Raw genomic sequence first — 26,705 nt, forward strand, 5'->3', positions numbered from 1 at the left:
CATTAACAATTTGTTATGTAAGTAATAATTTTTTTACCAATTCATTGACGTATATTAATTTGAAACCGAAGCAGAAATATGCACGGGATCGCAGATGAAGTCCAAGTCTCAATTATAGTTGGCAAGTCTGGCAAATTGGTCCTAAATTGGTTGTTTCGAGAATGTTAGGCTTCACACAACATTTAACACATTGATTTCGATTGTTAAGTTATACGTTGGCGGGCAATCGTCCGTGCATCGTTTTAGTAATGGGTCTAACGGCCAGTAAAAAAACAATCCCGGTGCGCGGCTTCAAAAGTGAAACCTGCAGCTTTTGATTTTGTTCCGGAAGCGCCCGAGGCACTTGTCCGACAAATTCAAGATGGTTTTTCCATTTCGTACGTCGCGACGACACTTTGACTCGTGTGCACGGACGGTATGTACACAAAGTTAAAGAAAATTACATAGAAAAATTCTCTCGACGTTTATTTTATCGTTAACACCTTCGTTACACCGTCACATTAAACTGATTGTGAAACTATTTTATACGTACCGAATATACGAAGAAACATTCAAAAGCGTTTTCCAGTCGTTCGTATTTTCCGAGTGGAAAACTTTAACCACTAATATTAAAAACACATTACGTGTTCCTTTTACAAAAAGCGCAACGCCAGAACGCACGCAACCAAAATCTATTTACATTTTTTTCCGTGGAAAAGGGGAAAACAATAAACCCTCCGTCCCATAAAGTGTATAATAGAATACAAAGAAGAGCAGGTCCAGTTTAACCCGATTTCGTGGATGTTTGCGTGCATAGGTAAGCCAGGATTTTAAAGGCAGCCGGCAACGTAGTCAGCTTTAATTTTAATGCCACGTTCGGGGAATACACGGCTCTAAAGGGATATCCTGGACTTGGTGTGTTACACACCTGCTCCTTGACACATTTCCACGACGGATGTCTGGAAACTGGTGTGTGGCTTTACCATGTCATGTTTCTCTCTGCACTAGTTTTTTTTTATTATGCACTTATAGTACATACCGACGCGTGTACGTCCATTAGGATTTAATTTTATTAATGGACGACTAAATTATTCATAAGCATCAATATAAATTTTAGATGAAATGTGCAATATTCAATACAGTCACCGCCGCACAAATAAGATTATAAACCCGATTCGGCGAAGAGATTTTATAAAATTTTGTTGACACTTTTTGTTCGGATACAGTGCCTCAAAAAAGCAATAAATTCAGTGTAAAAGGGATATATCTGTTGAGTTATAGTTGTTTTTAATAAGAAAGCGCGGCATTTCAGGCAAATGGTATTGTGGAATAATCGTAAAAGCCTCCGCAAAACCCCGTATTTGACGCCGTTCCTGCAAAAGACGACAGATGTGTCGTAGCCTCTTATTACACCGAGGACATTGTTTAAGTTGGTCCAGGGAGAATTTTGTTAGTGGGCCCGTTTCTTGGGGTAAATGATTTATAAGGACATCTAAACTTCGGGCCCCCTGAATGGATATAATACGTTTCTTGTTGAAAGTTTTTAAGTGAAAATAATAAAAACAACACATACCTACACGGATTGTGAATAATATTAAAATGTCCGAGACGGAAAATGAATTTATGCACACCTTGTGGCTGGAAGAAGGCCGCGTTGCCGGATTGAGGCTTCGTTGTTTTTGGGGGAAATTTCAGAAACTGGGGATATTTAAAATCATTCCTTAAGAGAATTTGCGGCGAATGTAAAACTCCGCGAGAGACCAAAACACATTTCTTGCCTGAAACTTTTTAAAATAAAATCATAAAAAAAACATACATAGACCACAAATAGTGCGAAATGAGATTTCGTTTTATCTGTAACCCAATTTACTTTCGAGTTCCACGGAGACGCCGGAACAAGTTTCCTCAATAAATCTAATATGCATATAAGGTATATTTTAAATTGTGGTGTGTGAATATCGGAATTGATTTAAAGCATTTTTATTATGGCGAGAACCTTACACAGTCTCACACGATGAGATCTTTATATATCTCGTAAAATACGGCGTCTATTGAGGATTATGTCATGCATGTTAAACGGCTCGGTGCAAATTTGTATGCTGCCTCGATTCTATAATGAATAATATGCAAATAATTTGTATTTTGTAACATTACTGATAAACATAAATTGGATTTTAACATAAGCGTTTATTTATAAAATTACCCGTAAGACAAATAATAATAGTTTCCTAAAAATTTTATAACCTGTCTTTATTTTCTTGTAAAAATCTATAGTTTTTACGTAACACAAGATACTCACCTCAACAATATATGACATAATTATAGCAACTTTTAATGTTATTCTTATTCTATAAAATGTTCATTTATATTTTTTAGTATTTAGTTGAACATAAATATAGCAACAAGGAATTTTTAATAATTAAATGTGGGTTATTTAATTTAACACTTTCGTATATGCCACTTGACCACTTTCTCTGAATTCTTAATATTAAGAGAAACGATTGATTGATTTAGGCATCTCTTTTTTCGATCTAAAAAATTCCTAAAGAAAAATCAATTTTAAATTTGAAAAACTGCTAATTTTTGCGGTTTTTGCTTGAAATTTTTATGAAATTTTTTTCGAAAAAATTGTTGAAAATGTAATTTTTAATTTTTTTATGAATGGTTTTTGAGGTTTTCCCTTGAAATTTTTATGAAAAAAATTTTTTATACTGTGTATTTATTTATATTTTCATCAAAAATATAATATTTAAAAAAAAGAAATAAATATGTTATTTCAAAATCAGAATAAAAATTATAATGCAGCAATTATAATATCAATAATAAACAATGTAATATCCTTCATACATAATTAAAAAGGTTATACTATTTGGGTTTTGCCCAAATTTTATTTTTTTTTTTTTACTTTTTTTATTTTTTTACGTATCCTTGTTCTAGAAATATCCGTAACAGCTAAAATCGACCAATTTAGGACACCCTGTGTCTAACATTTCTTTAAAACAATCGATATATAGTGCATTTTTTAATTGCAATTATCTCGTGTTGCTGATTTGTTGTTACAAATTGTCAATCAGTCTAATACTCACAAATATGCAAAAATTTCGATTGATTATACAATCTATCATTGCGAGTCATGTCCATATTGAATTGAATATGACATATATGTATATTTTTTATCTGCGTTTAAATCTTTGAACATGTTCAAACTGACAATTGAAATTATTCACGGAGCACTCAAAGAGGTTTAAAAATCAATGGTTAATTGATAAATTGCAGACGAATAAATATTTATTGAATTATGTTTCTCTTAGGCAATATTTCAAAAACAATTAAACCGAAAATGAAATTTGAACGACCTATATACCTGGGAAATGGCGCATTTCCGTATAATTCAATTTTTTCCCATCGTGACATGATCTTTAGAATTTAAAATGGAACTCTTTAAGAGTTGCATTTTTAGATGGAATTCAACGGTAACACTTTTATAGGAGATTTTGCTGTAAAATTACTAAATATTGGGAACGGAAAATATTAAATGAAACAATCTAGTCATCTTAAAAACGTTGACCGGAGTGTTGTAGCAAAAAATAACAATGATATGTTATGTCAAGACTAATAATTACTAATTAAACCTTTAAGGTTTTCGTACGACGAATATGTTAATGTTGCTTGTTCTAGAAATATCCGTAACAGCCAATGTCGGCCAATTTGGGACACCCTTTGTCTAACATTTCAACAATCGATATAAAAAAATTCATTGTTTTATCGGCTCTTATAACTCAATTAGGAAATTTTTTCTCCGTAAGCTGCGGTAAATGAACATATTTTCCACACTTTAAAACGAGGGAATCATGGAAGCTAATGAATAATAAATTTCCGTGCTGATAAAATAAATCCATAGCTGTAATTAAAGCCGGCGTTTTTTTCTGAAAAGATAAGGCTTATTAAAAAGTTCACTTGCAATGGCTGATTACTCATTAGTCTAATTAGACTGGCAATTAAATTATATCTTAAAGGCATTAAACTACATTAATTCGCATACGTTCCCGCAATTCGCTGCAGATACTCAGGTGAACTGCACCAATTCCGATTATCTCTGTTGTAATTAAAAATTATTCACTTTTATTAGTACATTATCATCCTAATATTCTAGTAGTTAAGTCAACTAACTAAATATTCGTTTCTAATGTATGAATTGCATATTTCACAATAACGGGGAAAATAAAGTAAATATCAGCTGTGGGTTTATAGTAATTTTTATCATTTTATTCGTTAATTCCTTTTACTATTTATTTGTAAAAGTAAATATCTATATTTCATTAATTAAAGCTCACAAATTTATTAAATTCGCAACATTCACCGCAACATATTTATATTACAACCTAGATAATAAATTGTTTTTTTAGAAAGCAACAATTTTTCAGTCGTAAATTATACTGCACACTGTATGTTATATGGAATCTTAAAAAATAATTTAATATAACAAAACCATGTAAGTGGGTGAATAAATTTTAATAAACTCTTTCAAACTTTTGTTTACGTACGACGACAACAAAATCAAGCGCTGACTGGCTAAATGAAAATTAAAATCCTGAAACAACAATGTTGTTTGTGGTAATTAAAGTTGGCTGAAGTGGACCAGAAGATGTATTTCGCCCCCATAAAAGAACAGGTGTTGCTAAACACTCGCCCGTCATAGTTTACATAATTACAAAACTTTTTTAATTTGACATTTTTACTTAATGAAATTGTTTTCATAAAAATTGTATATATTAGTGCCGTCCTTTTCGTAACTCGAATTTATATTAAAACACGGCAACTTTGTAACGTGAATTTAATATTTGTCTTATTCAACATGGAAATGCGAACGTGGAGGATCATAGGAAGTAAATTTATGCTTGATAAGAAGAGCTGTAGTTCATGCTGAACAATGAACAAATGACATTGGAAGTTATTGTGTGTTGTCAGGTATTCTTAATAAATTATTGCGGACCGTGGAAACTACGAAAATTAAACAAAATAACTGGTATCAATGACACGAATAATTTGCCGGTTTCCAAATTTATAGATTACACGCTAATACCCACTAAATCATGGTCCCAAAGATGAATCCCAACATCGTATAAATTTGATATTTATCCCGAACTATATCCTAATTAGCTTCGTTATATACATCCCGCTAAAGTAATACAGAATGGACAGGGAAGAGGCAGAAACAAGAAATAAACAATAATTGCAGACATAAATTGATCAATAACCGATGTCGGTGTGCAGGAAACACCACCGCTGCATTGTGGCTAAACAGGATTGTGGCCAGGCTTGCGGCTTTACAGATTCTCAATTGCAGGAAACGTGACGCTACTTCCGAACTCGAATTATGACGAAGAATAGACAAAAGGTTGTGTAAGATTTGTACACAATTGTTTCTTTAACAAACTTATACTTTTTGTTACAAAGCTTCAAGTAAAAAAAAATCAATTGACGATTCCTTTAAGTGGTCTTATATTCCACAATACCTAATCCTTCAGCTTATTTTTGAAACTGCAATTATTTGTATTTGTGTGGAAGGTAATGTCTAGTGTTTAAAGTTCAAGTGTGTAAAAATGTTCAAAATTAAAAATGTGGACTTACATTTATTCTTAATGAAACGACATAAGTTGTTGACCAACCTGTATATCAAATGTAATTTAAACCCAGTCTTAGTTATTACTTATTGCTTTATTTAGTTCCGTTTAAACGTATTATTATTATTTTTTAATACATGCTTAATGTTACACCGAATTATTTCTTGTCATAACACTTTTCATTGCATTATAAATTAACATAATTTATCAGTTTCCGGAATACAGGAAATGGCAACAATAATTTCATTAATGATTATTAATATGTAAATGCTGATACTTAATAATAATAATAGAAATTATTTTGAATATATTAGATTAATTAATTAATCAGTTAATAACGTATGTTCTAAAATATACATCGAAATTGTATTATAATTTACAAAATTAATTCAATAAATACACTTAAAATATTTCCTGAATCAAATGCGTAGTAAAAATTATTGTATTAATTCAAAACGTAAGTGGATTTAATAATTAAAAAGATTAAAAAAGTAGCTTAATTGCCGTTAATAAAGGGTATTATTACTAATTAAAATTAAACGTTAAATGTTACTGTTAATTACCAAATGATAAAATACATTTAACTGAACTGATCACCTTTTTATTTTTTAAGGGCGAAATCAATTATCATGTTTTTGTGTCACAAAAAGGCCACGCTAATATCCATAAAATGTCACATTATCGAATGGGGTTCAAACAAATAAAAACCTTTAATATAAATCATACACAGAACGTGTTAGCGAATCAATTGGAAATTGCATTGAAACAAGCGATTGTAAAATTACAGATGTGACCCTTTTACTAGCATAGCAGCTTTATGTTCGAAGCAATTTAAAATGCAATAGTCTCTTTGGCTCAACTGTATTTACTGTTTTTTCACAGTACATTCGGGCTGCCAGATAATAATTAACGAATGTATAAAGAGCATTAATAAATTTGAAATTGACAGAAAGTCACATATCAATGACTGTAGTCCATTTTGTAATTGCAATTATCTCGTGTTGCTGATTTTATTTGTTGTTACAAATTGCCAATCAGTCTAATACTCACAAATATGCAAAAATTTCGATTGATTATACAATTTATCATTGTGAGCCGTGTCCACATTAAATTGAATATGATATCTATTGTTTTTATCTGCGTTTAAACCTTTGAACATGTTCGAATTGGCAATCGGAATTATTCACTGAGCACTCAAAGAGGTTTAAAAATCAATGGTTAATTGATAAATTGTAGACGAATAAATATTTATTGAATTATTTTACAGGATCCACTATGTTTCGCTTGGGCAATATTTCGAAAACAATTAGACTGAAAATGAAATTTGAAGGACCTATATACCTGCAAAATGACGCTTTTTCCAATATAATTAAATTTTTTTTCCATCCTGGCATGATCTTTAGAATTTAAAATGGAACTCTTTGTGTATTTTTAGATGGAATTCAACGGTAACACTTTTATAAGGGATTTTGCTGTAAAATATACTAAATATTGGGAACCGAAATTATTAAATGAAATAATCTAGTCATCTAAAAAACGTGGACTGGAGTGTCACCTATCCTAGCAACAGATAACAATGATATGTTATGTTAAGAGTTACTAATTAAACCTTTAAGTTTTTTGTACGACGAAAATGTCGATGGTTGGTGGTTCTTGTCAGAAAAAATTGTAATATGTGAAAGACATTGTGTATATGTCACAATCTAGAAATCCGCAAGATAAATCTGGAGGATAAAAGAGTAGGTAAAATAGTCGACAACCTAATTATAGTTTAAATTGACTAGATTCTTTAACAATTTAACAATTTCAGTTCCCAATATCTCGGATATTCTACAGAAATCCTACAAAAATGTTACCGTTGAATATGCATTACTATTTGAGGATTACCATTCAATATTCTAAGGATGATGCCACGACATAGAAAACCGGTAAAAAATCAAATTATTTATTAAATATTCGTATATCATTTTCTTTCTAGTAATATTGTGAAACACACTGTATATTAATATATTACAATAAAAAAGAATTCTTAAACATATATGAACGTCATACAATACCTTAATAAAGACAAATTAATAAAACAGAACAACTAATAACCTAGTTGGTAAGATAGATAACAACCTAGACAACACCTTGAAATAGTACCGTTGAAATCCATCTAATAATTCATTGACATTTCAGAAGTTCCATTTAAATTTCTGAATTTGATGTCACGACGTCGAAAACAGGTCACAAGAAAATAAATAAATTATTTATTTTCAAATATCCATATTCCATTTTCATTCTTCTAACCGTTTTCGATATATCGCCAGAGACAATGTAGTGGGTCTTCTGATCGGTACAAAAATTGTCAAAATTCAATATTCAATAATTTTAAAATTGTGTATCTATATTTGTTAAAATTACCATCATATAAATTCTACCAAAATTCATTTGAATCTATTTTACAAACGTAATTTAAAAATTCAAAACATTTTGTTCACTTGATTCCAGTAAGATTAAGTAATTGTATAAAGAGACAATCCTCATATACAAATTTTAAAACTCTGAGGAATATTCCTAAAAAGTTATGTTATATTAAATATGTTATGTTAAATACAACTTCTTTTCAGTAGCAGTCTAGCAAGAGAATCTATAAGAGTATAAGTAGTAACTACCTCTCTACAGAGAGTCATACAAATATACTTTTTTCTTCTTCTAGAACTATTTGAGAAACCTTGTGTATTGCCCCTAAATCTACAAAATAGAATATATAAAAGTTACATATGCAGGATAGGATAGTCAGCATATATCCATACTTTATCTGCTTTCTCTTCACCGTTTTCAGTATACTGCCAGAGAGAACATGCTAGGTCATCTTATCCAGATTTAAAAAAGGAACATCCAACTTCTTGTTTATTCGATTCTAATAAGGCTGAGTTAACAGTAGAAAACTTCTGCGGAATGTTTCTTAAAAATTAGCTTGCAAGTGAAAGATCTATTTTCAAGACTACTTCCTGACAGTAGTAATCCGTCAAAACAAAATTTTCCATGTAGTTATAGGTAGTACTTAGTGAAATTAATAAGATATAATTGTAAGTATATTACCTGCTTTTATGCACTAGTAGTTATTTACTTTCTTCGGTGGCCTAGCATACGGGTACATATTTCTAATGTCCTTGCAGTGCCTAATTATCACCCTGTAATTCTAAGCTATTAAAGTGAAATGTTATATAACACCAATACAAATTAATTAAATCACTATTCGCACCATTATATGAATATGCACACAATCAAATATCGCATATTGTCCCAGTTGTGTTTTCTCATAAGCGCGCCTTTACGATCCGTGCGTACATACCTCTCTCCACATTCACCTGTGTTGCTTTATTTTCAGCAATTTCTCTTGATTTATTTTTAATTGGAAAAATTCATTATATAACGTTTTATTAATATTGATATGACGGTAATTCGAGGCGTGCAGTGCTCAGTGACTTTATTCTTCGGGCAGGCGCGACGCGAACATGTCATCGTGGCAACCCCAAAATTTGGCACAGACTTGTGCCAACTCGAATGGACTCTTCCCCAGCATCTCGACGTGTCAATCGTCGACGTTTATGTTTCTTCAGATGATCACGACGATGTTCGGCAGACCGTCCAGCAGATATTTGGAACCGTTTAGTGAGCAGACTTACGGAGGAGGGTACCAAAGTGTTTTCAAGGAGCTTGACAACCTCAAAAGGACCAACGGAAAAGGACGAACGGATCAATTCGATTTTATTATCGTTGGTGCCGGTTCTGCGGGGTGTTTATTGGCTAATCGTTTATCTGAAATACCCCACTGGAATGTGAGTATAGTTGATTCTTTATTGTTTTATTTGTCGTTTATAGACTATATTATTAAATTTAAAGATACATATTTATATATTTTTTTATTTATAAAACAATAACAAACTTCGTAAATATTATTTTATTAATAAATAGAAAATTTACATAACTTTGTTTTGTACTAAAATATAATTAACGTGCATAAATATTATTAATTTTCAAATATTAAATCCCTTGATAAAATTTTAAATGAATAAAATAAATTATATTTATAAAACAATTGTAAATAATAAATTTATTTTTTAACTAACAATTGTAGAGTTGGAAGAAGTAGGTTCACATCCATTTACTGCAAAATAGAGAAATATTTGTTGAAACTCTATTAATCATAAACTTAAATTTTATTTTTTTTAATCAAATTTCCAACTTGTCTTGAATTAATAACAGTACTGAATGTAATATTTTAACTACATTGAAGCTGTCAATGATTTATAAATTTTAAATTGATTTAAATTAAAAAAAGTATATAAATTGATAATGAAAAATTCCATAAATTTACTTTTAAGGACCACTAATGAAATATGTACGTAATTTATTGTAAAAATCTACTAACCTACTAATATTTTCCACAGATTCGAATTTTTATAAAACACATAGACCTTGCAAATGATAGAGAATAAAAATATTTTTATTTTTATTTTAATTCTAGTTTATATTAAAAATATTCTCTAAAATAAAAATCTTTGTATGTAATTGAACGATTCATGATTGAATTGACTACACAGATACACAGATAAAATAAATTGATAAATAAAAATTTATTATTGGATTTTTTAAATATTTTCATTATTAACTTGTGCATATTATGAAATAGATTGTGTTATTTTTTATATATAATACTTGCATCACAAAATAATAATTGAGATCGAAAAGATTTCCCTTCATAATCCTCATCACTGTATATAAATTTTAAATGTACTATCCTGAGACTCACTGTATATTACTTATTACACAAAAAAGATTTAATTCAAAATGTTTGGCTTATAATTTATACATAATAATAATGTGTAATTATTAATAGTGATAATGAACTTCCTATTGGTTAATATGTTTTGAATAAATTTGCAAACATAATTGAAAACAAATTCTACTTCCGTTCAACTGTTTTTTGTTTCAATAGGAAGTGTTTTCCTTTATATTATTCATGTAAATGGCGGCAAAATTATGGGATATTTGTTTTACTCACTTTTTGGAGAATTTTTAAATTTTTACCTTTTAATAACAATATATCATTAATGAAGCATAAATTAATTAATTTTATATAGACTTTTCGTAACAAGAACAACAATAATCTCCTACAATTTTTGCCGTCATTTTAATTATAATTGATGCCTATATTTACTTCGCCAGGTGTACGTACGTTTAATGAATGCATAAAATAACATAGCTGTTTTAACAGTTCATTAACAATAATAGTTTCCACAGATATTTAAATATGAGATTAGTCAATAATATCCTTTATTTTTCATGTAATTAGAAACTATGAGAATGCTGTATTTCTCTTGTATTGTTTATATAATCGTTTTAAGTATTAATTATTATTGATTGTTCAAGCAGGCCTGTTACATCAAAACGTCATTTTTAAGTAAAAATGATGTTTTATGTGTATTCACTTATATAAAAAGTAATTGGCAATATAAAATAATATTGATAAAGAATACAAAAAAGTAAAGTCAATGTAAAAGAAGTAAATTTGTACTTTAACCGAATTCCCAACGTCTATTTAAGTTCACATATCAAATGAGTGAAAAACAGATTTCACAATCGTTGCAAATTATAATAATTACTTTACTTTCAGGTTATAAACAGCCATTCTTTAAACAAAAAGACAAGTTTTATAGACATTAGAAAGGGCATTGATAAAAGTTGTTCCAAAACGAAAGTAATTTTGCAATAGGTGTAAGAGTAATTTAATGACAATTTCGCAAGTCATAGTCTAGACATATTAGTGCTATGCACATATGAAACTAATTTGCATTAACTAATATAACAACCAGAGTGATAGTGCATTAATATTCACATTTATTAATACAGAGATTATCGCAAATTATGACATACTTTTATGAAAATTTTTTAAACTGTTCGGTAAAATGATTTAATGACTCATTATGTAGTTCTGTTGAGACTTTCTATATGTAAAATAAACAAACAATTTTAAGGTTCTGCTATTGGAAGCCGGTATGGAAGAGCCAGAAGTGGCGGATGTTCCAGCATTTGCACCCATGGTCCGGAGATCCTCGATCGATTGGGAATTTCGAACTCAACCTCAAAAAACAAATTGTAGAGCTAGAAGAGGTGGTCAGTGCATTTGGCCTAGGGGAAAAGTTATGGGAGGGACTTCCACCATCAACTACATGATTTACTTACGAGGAGGACCCCAGGACTACGATGATTGGGCCAATCTAGGTATGAAGACAAACGAGTTTCTCCACTTTAACAAATATATGTACCGCTTGAAGAATATAAATATAAAAAAACTTGCATATTCTTCTCAACTTTTCCCTAATATTAATATCTCTCTCATTTGAATGTTAATACGAAATGTTTTGTTTAAGGCAATCCCGGTTGGTCATACCAAGATGTATTCCCTTACTTTTTGAGAATTGAAGATAATAGAAATGTCGATCATGTATTAAAAGAACATCATGAAAAAGTAAGTCCCGAATACCATGGCACCAAAGGGGAATGGACTGTAGAATATTTTCCGTACCAAGACCAGAACACCTTTTATGCCTTGGACGCTTTTCGAGAAATAGGTCTGGACATTTTCGACCAAAACATGGAAAGACAAATAGGGGCGAGTCTTCTTCAACATTCCAATAGGCAAGGCGTAAGGCTAAGTAGCAATATGGCTTTCGTAGAGCCAATTAGAAGGAGGAGAAAAAATTTAAGTGTAATTAGCAATGCTTATGTTACGAGAGTTTTGGTTAATCCCTTGACAAAAACTGCTTATGGAGTGGAATACGTTCGCAATGGAAGACTTATACAGTCTTTAGCTAGAAAAGAAGTTATAGTATCGGGGGGAAGTATAATGTCTCCGAAAATATTGATGTTGAGTGGTATTGGTCCAGCACAACAGTTAAAGAAATTTAACATCCCTGTCATAAAGAATATTCCTGGTACTTCTAATTTCTATAATATAATTTTAGACATTAATCACAAATATTTTTAGGTGTAGGGAGAAATCTGCATGATCACACAACAATCGATGGAATAGTGTTGGCTTTGTCCAATTTGACAGCAACCACAGCAAGTGGACAAGAAGAAATGCAACAGGATATTGCGAAGTATGTTGAAACCAACATGGGTCCAATGTCCTCTACTGGTCCACTACAAGCTAATGCCTTTGTTCAAACTTCATATGAAGCAGACCCGAACCGACCGGATATCCAATATTCTTTGGACTCTACTGACGTCTCCAACTACTACTCCGATCCTATTTTAACCGATGAAGCCAACGTTTTACCTCTTGCATACTACAACGGTCTTACAATAAGACCTGTACTGTTAGTACCCAAAAGCAGAGGTTTCATATTATTAAATAACACGAACCCGGTGTTCGGTCCTCCTTTAATATTCCCAAATACATTCGTAGAAAACGAGGATGTTTTAAGACTGTTAGAAGGTATAAGAATCGCTTTACAATTCGGCACCACGAAAGTGATGCAGGAAATCGGCGCACAAATTGTAGCGAACGAACTTCCGGCTTGCAATCAATTTAAATTTGGCACCGATCAGTATTTTATTTGTATTATGCAGGCTTACACAACAACTCTGTATCATCCTGTGGGAACGTGCAAAATGAGTCCCACGTCTGATCCAGATGCGGTGGTCAGCCACGAATTGAAAGTCCACGGAGTTAACAATTTACGTGTCATTGATTCTTCTATAATGCCCATAACTCCACGGGCAAACACCAATACTGGTACGTTGATGATTGCCGAAAAAGGATCAGACATGATCAAAGCTGACTGGCTTTATGGAAATGCTGCAATGAAAGAAACCGAATGGGCATACGACCCAAAAGTAGTTAAGGATTTACCAAAACCACAAAGCAAAGGAATTCTACAAACAATCATTGAAGCATTTCTTCTTTAAAACCTAAGAGTAATTTTAGAAAATTAGTCATATTTATAGGTAATATGGGTGCATGGAAAATGTACTAAATTGTTTTAACATTACTTGGTGATTAGGTAAATATTCAAAAATTATTTATTACATTCTTTTCAATAAATTTAAATTTGAAAATTAAATAGGACTAAGAACTACTAATATTATTATAATGTTTCCATCTATCGACTGTTATTGTTACATGTCTTTCTCTAATGCAAAATTATTAGGACAAATTTTAGTTTAAGTTGTTGTCTTTTGATTTGTTATCTCTTGTTGTTTAAATTTTTAATAAATACTTTTTTATGTTAAATGCCTAAATATTTATTCACGTAAATAAATTTAATATAATATATAACAATGTACGAGTATATTCAATTGCAAAAGATAATTTTAAATTGAAAAGCTTCTCTGCCATTCGGAGTTACTGAACTAATATTTTTTCCTTTTTGAAGATATAATTATGGTTTAATCTAAAGTTAAATTGATATGTCATATCATTTTAAAGATCACTTAAGAAAAACATTTTCACATTTCCCATATTACATAACATAAATCGAAATGACAATAGTCAAGCACCGTGATGTGAAATTAGATGCGATAAACATATATTGGATTTGAGTTAATTTAAAAAAATTAAGCACTTTACTTTATTGTGTACACAATCAAAAACCAACATAATCGTCAATCGTAATATTGACTAATACAAGTTATAATAATTTATTAGGCTTAGGTTAAATAAAGCTAATTTGTGATGCATTTGTTCCAAACTAATTAATTATGTTAATTACAAGTGCCATTTGATTCAAATCATCGTTAGAATTATCATTGTAATTTATTTTAATTCTGTGGGTTTGGTACAATTCTATTTTATAGTTATACGTATTATTTCGTAAATGAAATGTTTTGTTACATTAAATAAATTTTCGTTTGTTAACAGTTAAAGGGCAATTAAGGTACGTACAAAAAATATAATTATCCTCTACCTCCGTCGAATTTCAAAACATATTGCGTATGAAAATATTGTGCATCACGTTTTATCTGATACCCAAACATTTTCGTAACACACACTAAATGAAATTTACTAGACACATGATGAATGAATCAGAAATGGTGGGAACGTTAAATCATTTCTGGACTAAAATTGGTTTCCAATTTACAACCAAGTTACCACTTAATAATAAATAATTCGTCGAAGTTCGAATGTGGCTGACCCAGTTAGTTGGAACGTTTCTGAAAAGGACATCATGACGAAATTAGAATTCATGTTCCCGACTCATTGTTAAAAGTTTTAATCATGACGAAAACTCGGCGACTAATTATTGTTTGCAGTTTCCAGCTGTAAACAAGTTATGTGCGGGAGATTATTTGGGAAAGTGTACAAACTATCAGTCGAATCTGGCCCGTTCACCAAAATTACGCGTGGTGAATTTGAACTTAACTTTTCATTGGCGACATTGGTTTGGGGATTTTAATCAGTACATGCCCGAAAAAAGGAATATGTTCAATATTGAACCAGTATGTAAATAAAGCCATGTCTAACAATTATAATTAATACTTATTTTTTACTAATAGTAACAAATGTAAAGAAATCAGGAAAACTAAGCGTTAAACACTATTAATGCAAGAGCATCCGGTGAAAAACAAAAGAATACTAATTATATCGTTCTCACGCATCAATCTCAATTATGATAATTGACTTGCACAATAATTAGATCACAATAATAAAGGTGTGAAAAAACAGAATAAACGCACATTTTAATTAAAAAAAAAATAAATTGACTCATATTAATTCTGAAAAATGGTTAAACTGAAGAATCATAAACATAGTAAGGATGTTGTACATAAGTATATATATTTTATGATGTGTCTGAAGTAGTTACTTAAGAAAATAATAACAACAATGTAAAATTCATAATTTATTGTTACATTATGACTTGAGGTAATAAAATTGTTATCTTACACTACATAAATATATTACAATAGTTACAGTTTTACATCTATCAAATTGACACAATGTATCATACCCTACTTATTTAGTACTATTAATATATACCAGGAGAGAATTAAAAAATGAACAATTTAAAGAGTAATTTTAAACGTATGGTATATATTAATAATTGTAATACGAGCAAATATGTAAACCTAAAACTTATACAATTGAGATGAATGGAATACTCTGAATGAAACAGACTATGAATGCATTAAAAGCGTAGGCACGTAAGCTAGAAGTCAAATTTAAAGTCATCTCCATCGAAATCGGTGGAGAAACCAATTTTTCCTAGCCACTTTTCCTTTATCATGTCGGAACCTTTCTCCGCAATCATAATTGTAGGAGCGTTGGTATTTCCTCTGATTATTTTAGGCATAATCGAAGCATCGATGACTCTTAAACCGTTAATTCCGTACACTTTAAGACGAGGATCTACAACAGCAGTGGGATCACTTTTCGGTCCCATTTTACAAGTACCAACTGGATGGAAAATCGTGGTGGTATACGACTGTGCCACGCAGGCCCAGTACTCATCACTACCAAACGGAATGTACTGACAGGCTGGCAACGGAGTTGTTGCTAATGAGGCCCCAATTTTTTGCATGGAATGAGTACCCAACAAATTTAAAACTTGTTTAATGCCTTCGACCATTCTTAATAAATCGATTTCTTCGGTGAATGTATTCGGGTGAATCAGGGGCGCACCGTAAACTGGATCTGAGTCGTTTAATCTGACCACTCCTCTGCTCTTGGGGCTCAAAAGAATTGGTCTCACCATAAGGCCGTCGTAGTAAGCTAATGGTGTTACTGCAGTTTGAGCCGTGAGAATTGGGTCAGTTAAGAAGTTTTGCACGTTTACAGAGTCCATAGAGTACTGGATATCAGGGGCGTCGTGATATTGTTCGTATTTGGTTTGTACCATAGCGTTCGCTTGAAGTGCTCCTGTTGAAGCCAGAGGACCTCTGTGTGTTTCTCTGTAACTATAGATATCTTGGCGTTGTTGTTCATCGCTGGCTGTTGTTGCGGAGTGATTAGTTAAAGCAAAAATAACACCGTCAATTGTTGTGTGATCTTGCAAATTGAAACCGACTGCCAGATCCTTAATTGTTTGGATACCGTGACTTTGTAAGTGATCCCTAGGTCCCACTCCACTCAACATAAGGATTTTAGGGGAATTCAAAGATCCAGCTGACATTATTACTTCCTTCCTCGCTTTAGCTTGAATAACTCTGCCGTTTCTCATGTATTCGACGCCAAATGCTGTTTTGGAATTGGGGTCAATCAAAACTCTAGTAACTTCCGCCCTAGTTTGAACAACCAAATTCTTTCTCTTGTTTCTAATAGGTCTGATGAACGCGGCGTTAGTGCTGAATCTTTCCCCATCTCGGGTGGTGTGCTGCAACAAACTGGCACCAATAACGTCGTCAGAAGTCTGATCTACGATCGGCAATCCCAACTCGGAGTATCCTTTTAATACGCTGAGTGTTACGTGGTCCTGGTAGGGGAACACTTCAACACTTTGATATCCGTGCACTCCATGGAAGTGTGGATCGACCTTGTCGGGATTGCGGTTATCCTCGGACTTAATGAAGTACGGCAGCACTTCCTCAAAGGACCAACCCTTGTTGCCCATTTCGGCCCATTCGTTGTAGTCCCTCGGAATACCACGAATGTAGATCAAGTAGTTTATGGTGGATGATCCTCCCATGACTCGTCCCCTTGCCCAGCTGCATCGTCCATTTTGGCGGGCGAGGCATGCCTTGGGCTGCGGTTGAGTCTCGTATCCCCAGTCAATGCTGGACCTTTGAAGCACCGGGGCGAAAGCGGGGACCTCGGCGACTTCTGGTTCTTCATCTCCCGCTTCCAAAAGCAGTACCTACGAATCAAAGAAATTAATTAAAATTAAAAATTAATTATTCTGAACAACTTTAAAAATTATGATTTCCCACTAAAAATTGTTATTTATTACCACGATTTTTGAAAAATAATAATTGAAATGACATTTCCAACGACCTTTTCTCCATTTAAGATTAACATACTTATAATATAAATTTAATTTCATTTACCTCAACTATTAATTATTCATTTAACAAATATTTTTTGATAGAAAGATCAACTTTCAGTTCACCTTGCCACTTACGCAAACTCTATTTATTAATTCAATAACATGTTATGAAAAAAGAAAATGTAGTGTGCGTGCTGCAAATAATTAGAATATTATCTTAAATACACGTTAACAATACTTCATATTTAAATTAATAAAATGAGTGTGTGTGTGTGGGTTCCGTAGGCAACTTTTTGATGAAACACAATTCAATTACCTGATCATTCTCCAAACACAACAGTATTTAACAGCCCCTTAATTTTGTAAATATTAAATAACCTCATCCATTGCGATATATCAAATTCGTCCAATAACTGATATTGACAATATCATGAGTTATTTGAAATTATGATAAAACTCGATCAGAAATACATCCATATGTAGTTGTTTAATTAATGCCTCCGGTTAATTACTCAGTTGCAGTTTCAATTTTGGTTTGTCCGCATTATAATCTTGTTGTGATATAAAGAGAAAAGTGAATGGTATATGTATGTGACATTTCAAAGTTTAAATAAATATGATCATTGTTTTTATCCAGATTCGTTAAACAGTAAATCGCAATATAAAGGCATATTTTCCATTTGTTTTTGAAAAAACTGACATGGAAAGAAAAAATGCCAATATCTAAATTTAACATGGTATTTAGAATGTTTATAATTTTCGTAGTACAATTTTATATGAAATTATATTGTATATATTAACATTATAATGAAATATAATATTTTAATATCATACTGTTATGGATTGCATTTTATGAACCTTTAATTGTTAATTCAAATTTAAATATTAGTGTGTAACTATTATTGTGGACAATTTGGGGTTTATTTGGTCTAATTATTTTTACATTTGTTGTTTTAATTACACATGTAGGTGCATGTAGCGGTTTACCTTAACGATAAGAGTTTGTAACTTTAAAACGATGATGCAATAAAGTTGGAAACAAACTCACTAATGAATAAAGCCTTGTATTTTTATTGTACTTATAATTCGTGAGTTTCCATTTGAAAGTTTGCTAACAAAAACATCTTACGGGATTCGGGCGATGATATGCAGTGTTCATGAGCACGGTACTTTTTAAATAAATTCATTTCTAACGCACTATAAATTCGAAAAGTTAACATCGCACCATCGCCGCAACTTCCACAATCTTTATTATTGCACGCCGGGAACTCGGCAATTTCAACCCTTACGTGAAACATCGCTAAAATATATGCAACACTGAGTCCGAATCTAATTTGAATCTGATTATGATCAGGTGAGCATGCAAGAGCATGATATTGTGATTAATTTCACCACAGTCGGAATAGAAATGACTGTATTTGTATAAGGAAACTGGGAGACCCATGAGCGCAACAAAAAAACAAAAAATCAAGAGTGTATTGCGGTTTGCCGGTGCGAATTTTATGGAATTACCTTGAAACTGGTCGAATACTAAAAACGGCTAAATAAAATCGTGCAGTTTCCGCATTCAATAAGCTCGCTACAATGCTTTAGTTTCATTGGGCAATATCATTTGCTGTTTCCTCGGAAAAATTTACTCCACAATATGCAAATTCCGTTCCGTAAACGTGAGTGCAATCGAGATTTTTTTCCTGTGCATCACTGGCAGAAATGTCTGGATAAAAAATTTAATTAATATGCCATTAATATTTATAAATATTTTATTGATGAAAGAAAAAAAAATGATAATTGTTTATTTGTACTTTTTAAGTGTATTATTTCAATTATAATGAATTTAAATTAATAATTTTAATTTTTTAAAATTATTATTGTTATTATTAATTTAATTGGTAATTTTTTAAACACAATATTTTTTGCATTTAAAACAATATTTTAATTTTTTGAAATTCACATTTCTAATTTTATAAATTTATAATAACAGTTTTAGTTTTAATTAATTTTAATAGCTTTTTTAATTTGAATAAAATTTTTTAAATTTAAATTAAAGATTTGATTTTTTTGTTTAAATGATTATTTTAATTTTTTTTTTAAGCTGTTAGAATGTACTTAATAAATGTACATTTTTTAATTTAACTATTTTTTTTTAATTTTTTAAGCGTAATATTTCGTATATTATAAATTTAAAATAACAATTTTAAATTTGATGTATATGGTTAATTTTTAAATTTTATAAATTTAATAAAGTTTTCATTTTGTTTAAAAGTAATTGTCAATTTTTAATTTTTAAGCATATTTCAAATATTATAAATTTAAAATAATAATTTATTATCATATACGTATTAAATATTCTAAATTGTTTCATAAAACTTCTTGTTCATCAAAATAAAAACAAGAAATTTTAAAAAATTATAATTGTAATAAATTTAACTTCATCTAAAGCACGCCAGGAATAACATGAGTATTTCTCCACATTTTTTAAGATCTTACTAAATATTCATTTCAACTTTCTGGGTAGGATAGTCATTCCATTTGAAATAAGAAAGTTATTGGCATTTAAAAAAGGGAAAATAAACGGAAATGCGGAATACCGAGTATAATATTTTAGAATAATATTAATAGCATCTGAAGAATGAAGATTTTAACTTTACAATTAACATTTTAGTTGGGCAGGTAAATTGTTAGAAGAAATTCAATATCTCAAACACAGGTCAATGTTTGTAGAATTTCTTTTGAAATTACATTACATTACAACATTTAATATTAATATTAATATATATTAAAATATTTTAACAAGGAATAATAGACAATTATATACCTCTGTTTCATCACATTTTTAGAAAAAAAATGGAAATATTTAGTGGCTTTGTTCTCGTAATAAATACTAATTACATAAAAATAGTGGCGTTAAGCAACGTTTAATTTGATTCCTATGTTTTTTCATCAATTAGCCATTGATTAAATTTCACGTCTTTTTTCCGTTAATTCGATCCATATCGTGTTTTTAGGTATTCTCTAGTTATGCTTCAATTAATCAATAGGAACTAACCAATATTGTTATTTTTACTTTACACTTTCTACCGTGCAAAAAATATTTAACAAATTATAAAATTTCATTACAAAGAATTTTATGACATTTCTCCCATTTGATACGGAAATATTATTTAAATAAATTTATTGTATAACCATACGTAAAAAATATAAAATTATTCAACGTACACGTCAAAAAATACTGAACTTAATTAGTTTTATTTAAGCCTGAGCCTATTGTTAATTTATGTTGTTAATTTATGAAAACATATAAATTTAAATATTGGTTAGTTCACACAAATTGAGCTTAACCAAACGTGATAAACAATTAACAATATACGTATCTTTTATAAAACATATTGTATTAAATGTAGATATAAATACAGGTACTCATTAAGTATCAATGACTTTAAATTGTGAAAATAATTTTGTGCACCGGCTTCACAGTTTATCACATTATTTATTAAAAAGTTTCCAATCACAATTCGAAAAGCATTTCCATTAGTGACTTTTAATTTTTAATGCCCGCCCTATCTCATTAATTTTATTTGCGCCGCGTCAGTTGTATAATCCTTTGTTAATAGGCAAGACTATAAATATCTGTTAACATTTAATTTAAATAATTATAAATTTTTAAAATATTCCATTTTAGTTAATAGATAGAGGTGAATAAACGTTACACATCATTCTAGTACCAAAACGAACATTTATACTAAAATAATATGTCTTGTTAATTTTTCGTTCAGATTGCTTAGTTGTGTTTAGTTATATTTAATTAAATATTGGATATAATCCATTATCTGCCAAATAATAATAGATCCCAAGAGAGCAATCTTTCAGTGCCAATCTAGTTTGATTCTGTCTTTAGGGTAGTTCAATAATTCACTTTAGAGTCTAAGGGAAACGTGTTCGGGAAATAAGGCAGCTAATCGCCAGCTAATTATCCCGTGTCGAGAAGAAAACCTTCCAGCTAGTTCGCTATTAATTAATCGCGTTATTATAATAATCGGAGTGAAATGCAATGGCAGTCGTTGTCCGTCCGTTCAATCGGCGAACGAAAATTTAAACGAGCGGGAAGCCTGTAAATTGTCAACATTGACATTAGCTAATGTGAAAGTACGCCACGGGATGTAGGATAAAAAATGGCACAATTTGCGAATGTGTCCGTTTAAAGCAGTCACTCCGGCCAATTTCGATCTTGATTAGTAAATTTTACGATACCAGGAATGCGTTTCATGGAGGCGGACATTTACGGTTTACAAGAAAAATTCGACTGGAACAGGCCGATTGATTTATTGGCTGGCCGGGAGAACACGGCGCCGATTTTTATGAATGAATGACATATTCAATATTAATTGAATCCATTAGGCGGTGGTTTGGGGGGCTTAAAAGATTCAACCCCCGTTTTGTACGTTGCTGCAATTGTACATAGTGGTAATCAACAAATAACTGCGTAAATGTTAAACGTTATCAGGTTTTATAAACAAGGTTTGTTGCATATATATGTATTTCCGTTTTGTGGTAATTTATTACTAGTGTGACAGAAACAGAATGTTGCTAAATGTAGCATTTATCGCTTAATAAAAATGATAGTGGTTTTATCAATTTTACTTATCACAGTTTCTGTTCTCAGTTGACCAATTTACAACATGCGCCAAGGTGCCAATTATTAAGGTCGCATATGCATAAATTTACACAATAATTTAATTATTAATAGTAAAATAGTAAATTAACTTGTTTTGCATACATACTTAGCTTTCAGTTTCATTTAACTTCTCCGTCGGTTGCTTAAGTTTTAATGAGTTATTAAATATGTAGTCTGTCGCGTGACAGATTTTACTAACATGACATAATTTGTTCAGCTGTTGAGGAGGCTAATTGGAATGTACAGACGGTCTTATAGTTTCCTAGATCGCGTTAGTTGCCCATTATTTCTTATTCACTTTCAATTTCAAATGAATGCAATGAAGTGAACATGTGAACTGTTATTGTTCACTATCTAATTATGCGATTAATAATTAGAAAACCTTGCTTTGATGGATTTTACGATTAATTATTAAAAACTAGAGTATTTGGAATTTCTTCAGAGAAATTAACAATTAGTCAAATAATTATAAATAAGGCCATATATTTACGCAATAAATTGCACATGATTCATAACCATTATGACCACTAATTACTTCCAACATGTTTTAATACAAAGGCTAAACTAGTTTCTTTATAATTAATTAGTTTATTTATTTTAATATTTAAGCTAAATGTAGACACACTCATAGAAAAAAAATATTACATATATTTTTGTAAATCATTATTTTGGTAAATTTATTTTGAAATAATTATTTGATAATTATATTGTATATTAATTGATTTTATATTACTATAATTTCTGATCAATACTATATACATTTATATAATATAACTTTTAAGACATTTCAGTTTTAATGTTTATTTTAATTTTCTTCAAACATTAAAACTAGAATATCTCAAATACAGCTGTGTTAATCAAAATTAATTAAGAGCACCTTTTTTTAAATTGTATAAAGAAAATAAAAAGGCTAATAGTTTTAAAAAATATTAAGGCGCATAAAATATGACGAAAATAAGAGGAGAAACTCCCACAATATACGCCACTGTCTATGTTTATTACTTTGAATTGTGGATATGTATTTATATATATAGTTATAATAATATAAACCAAATTTAAACATGAATGGAACAAAGGTAATATGAGAAAAATCAATTTTTGAAATTTAAATTTGAGGGGCTGTATATTCTTCAGAAAAATCTTTAGATTTTCTTTATTATTGAACATGTTTTTACTGCCTATTTTAGAAACATTTTGTATATAGGATAGATATAACAAAAGGTGATTAACAACTTTTCGAATGTTGCTACGATCTTCGGGATCCCATCTAATAAAAATCTAATGTATAAAAAATTTATTATTATTATCTAAAACAACCTTTTATAAGTAATAATAACCAAAATAAAAAATATATATTTTTTGTACTTGTCTCTAATAGACTTTTGGTATCAAATTTGGAGATTATAATGTTTAATAATAATAATAATAATTAATAAATTAAAATTATTAATAATTTTAATAATTTTTGATCTAATTTTTTGATATTTTTCAAAATAGATAATTAAAAAAGTAGACCAATAAAATAAATATTCTATTCCTGAAATTCTGAAAACAAGTAAAAAATAAGAAATTGTTTTTTTCATACCTTGGTCAATGAATAAATTTTATTAGCATCAATTTTTATGTTCAATCAATTAATTTTCTAAATACGTTAATTTTTCATTAGGGATTTCATTCTCCGAAGAATAATCCAAAATTTGAAAATTCCATGCCCATTAATTCATTTCAAAATACATAAAATAATATTTATATTTACAAATAAAATTTTGAAAAAATCATTTTTAAACCTTTTTTATTAAAAAATATTTAAAAATAAAGATAAAAAATTATTGTAATTTAGAAATCAATAAACATACATTATTAACAAATAATGAATTTAAAATAATACTATAAAGATAATGGTTTACAAAAATATATGTAATATTTTTTCACAGTGTGTGATCAGATAAATGAATAAATTATAAATGCTTTGTTTTATCATAGCATTAAATTCTCTTTCATCGGATACGGTAATAATTTACCAATGAATTTATATAATTAAATTAAACATGTAATTTAAATTGTCTATTTAATTTTGTTTGTATTTTCATGATAAATTAAAAGTTAATTCAAATAAACTTTTTAAAGCTTACAAATTAAATTAAATTCGTGCTTTATAGTTTAAAACAACGTTAACTAAGGTAACTTACCCTCCATTTCTTCACTTCCGTCAACCGGTTGGCGACCACGCACCCCGCACTGCCCGCACCAACAACGATGAAGTCGTATTCGTTATCTTCAATTTCCCCGTGTTCCGTGTCAAAACTGTCGAAATTATTGTGGCTCAAAAACTGATTGAAATCATGATCGAACCCTGAGAAACCGCCGATCTGCCTCCGATTATCTCTCGACCATCCAAACAGCTCCGTCACCAGCTGAAGGAAGAGGAACGTCGATGGGCCGCAGTTCGTGATCGTCGTGTAGACTTGGCACGCTTCTGCTATGTTTGGCGGTATCCAAGACATGGTTCAAAAAAAAAAAAACAAAACAAATCAATCCACTTCGACCACCTTCCAAACGGGCCCACGACACAGAATCGTTTAACGGGAATTAAGATCAAATGTTTCAGCAGGACGTCAGCGTCCACCCTTCCACTGCGCCAGTTCTTTCGCGTCACCGGCTTACCACAACCACCGGACAATTTTGAGAAAGTTCAGGAAAATGCACCAGCTTATGCATATATATTAATTGCGTGTGCTGTCGGACAGGAAACCGACTAAAATAGTTTTGTAATTGATCTGGTTTCTTATTTTACCGTCCTCTTATTTATACGTTCGTTAGTGATACGTAAATCGGATGTTTTTCTAATGTTCCAGCAAAACGGGAATTTTGCAAATCAACTTAAGGTTAAACTTTTTGCGGTAAACTCTAGTCCAGATACGGTGCTGTAAAAAATATTAAATAACTGTCGGTTGTTTCATTTATAAATTAGTTTTTTATGCAAAACAATAAGCAGCACAATATTTAAAAATAATGAACGCGAAATTAAATACAAAGCAAACTAAAAATGAATAACAAAATTAAAAAAAAATCCGGAGAGAAATCCCATTATTAATTGGTGCGATTAATGTAAAAAGGTAAAAGGACAAAAACAAAGTTTTATTTAGTTTTATGTTCCGACAATTGTTTTTATTACTACTTGCAAAGTGTAAAGAAAACGATTTCGTAACCACAATTATCTCAATCGTGTATGAAAGGGACATTACTTAATTCTTGGATTAAATCTATTTTGTTAGAAATCGTGTAGGTAGTTTCAGCATTGATCTATGGCAGTTTCAAACATGAACCATAAACCTGCCTTTAAACCACTTTCAGCACGTGTGGTTCGGAAACGATTGTATTCCTACTGTAATAAAGTATTGCTAATAAACTGTTCGATTATGACTATTTATATTCATATCTCGACACAATAAATCAACAATTAGAGTTTTGTTTTATATAATAAGAATTGTTATAAAGTAAATTATGCTTGTTCGCAATTTATGTTAATTAATTATCCATATGATTTCAATGTGTTGCCGCTCAAGGCCGCAAGAAAGATCAATTGTGTCTGTATTATGTAAAAATTATGGAAAAAAACTTTAAAGGAATTTGGAAATCATGATTTTTTTAGAAAAGTAATCAACATTACACAAGTACTTTTTTAACTATTGAAATAATTTCCTGTTTTTACTTGGCTATTCAATGTCAATATATGTTTTTAATTTTCAGATATTGGGCACGGTCATGTTGAAAGAAATTCAGGTGTCTATCAAATAAGCGTAAAATTAAACGCATATATGAAAACATAAAAGTTATTTTCATATTGTTATTATAATTATTGTATGCTAATATGACCACTTAGCAGAAAAATTTTTCATATTTTTATTTTGGAATGGATAATTTACATAAAATAAAGATTTAGGGCACTGATACACACAATAAACTAAATATTACATACGACGTGAATATTTCAAATTTAGTTAGTTGTAAGTATCGATCACTCACAACACATACTGTGAAGTAAAGTGTAACTGTAATTACTCAGAATAAATTAAGACAATGAAAAGAAGTTTCTGCAATTATTTCTGCAATCGTCAAACAATTCCCATAACTGTAATAAGTTAATTGACGGCGAATAAATAAAATTAAGTTGCTAAATAAGAGCTTACAGTTTTTTTAACTTAATGTAAATTGTGTGTGGCAATAATCAAGGCTGCATATTTTAAGTACTGCAAATAAAGCGCGTAACACTGACAATAAAATCTGGTATTACGCGTAAATTAACAGTTACGCTTTCGAATGCATATTGATTTTTACTATATATATTTGTAGAAAGGACAAAAAATAATTATGTCATCTGTAAAAATCACGTTGCTTTTTGCGTGCCCAAATTATGAGTTTTGTAATTTATTGGGGAATGTAAATACTTTCGAT

General features: G+C 30.2%; 2 protein-coding genes across 2 annotated transcripts in view; one reads left to right on the plus strand and one right to left on the minus strand.

Annotated features, from left to right (window-relative positions):
- The window catches only part of LOC109595686 (glucose dehydrogenase [FAD, quinone]-like), a 28,007-nt gene extending 14,245 nt beyond the window's left edge, over window positions 1-13,762 (plus strand). The window contains exons 2-5 of the mRNA XM_049970463.1: window positions 9,094-9,430; window positions 11,630-11,876; window positions 12,026-12,589; window positions 12,643-13,762. Of these exons, the coding sequence (XP_049826420.1) occupies window positions 9,107-9,430; window positions 11,630-11,876; window positions 12,026-12,589; window positions 12,643-13,568 (2,061 nt within the window). The 5' untranslated portion in view covers window positions 9,094-9,106 and the 3' untranslated portion in view covers window positions 13,569-13,762. The remainder of the gene's footprint in view (window positions 1-9,093; window positions 9,431-11,629; window positions 11,877-12,025; window positions 12,590-12,642) is intronic.
- Window positions 13,763-15,486: 1,724 nt separating this feature from the next.
- Window positions 15,487-24,958, minus strand: LOC109595695 (glucose dehydrogenase [FAD, quinone]-like). Its single transcript, XM_020011112.2, has 2 exons — window positions 24,440-24,958; window positions 15,487-17,449 (listed from the first exon to the last, which is right to left on the minus strand). Exons 1-2 carry the CDS (start codon window positions 24,752-24,754, stop codon window positions 15,806-15,808), a joined length of 1,959 nt encoding a protein of 652 aa, XP_019866671.2. The 5' UTR covers window positions 24,755-24,958; the 3' UTR covers window positions 15,487-15,805.
- Window positions 24,959-26,705: the final 1,747 nt, after the last annotated feature.

This window comes from Aethina tumida, chromosome 1 (assembly GCF_024364675.1).
Source record: "Aethina tumida isolate Nest 87 chromosome 1, icAetTumi1.1, whole genome shotgun sequence".
NCBI lineage: Eukaryota > Metazoa > Arthropoda > Insecta > Coleoptera > Nitidulidae > Aethina > Aethina tumida.

What these genes read in the sequence shown, in the direction of transcription:
- LOC109595695 (XM_020011112.2), bottom strand. Translation starts at nt 24,754, where the DNA reads ATGTCTTGGATACCGCCAAACATAGCAGAAGCGTGCCAAGTCTACACG. An exon ending in CGGAAGTGAAGAAATGGAGG is followed by an intron (nt 17,450 to 24,439) that starts GTAAGTTACCTT and finishes TTTGATTCGTAG; the next exon opens with GTACTGCTTTTGGAAGCGGG.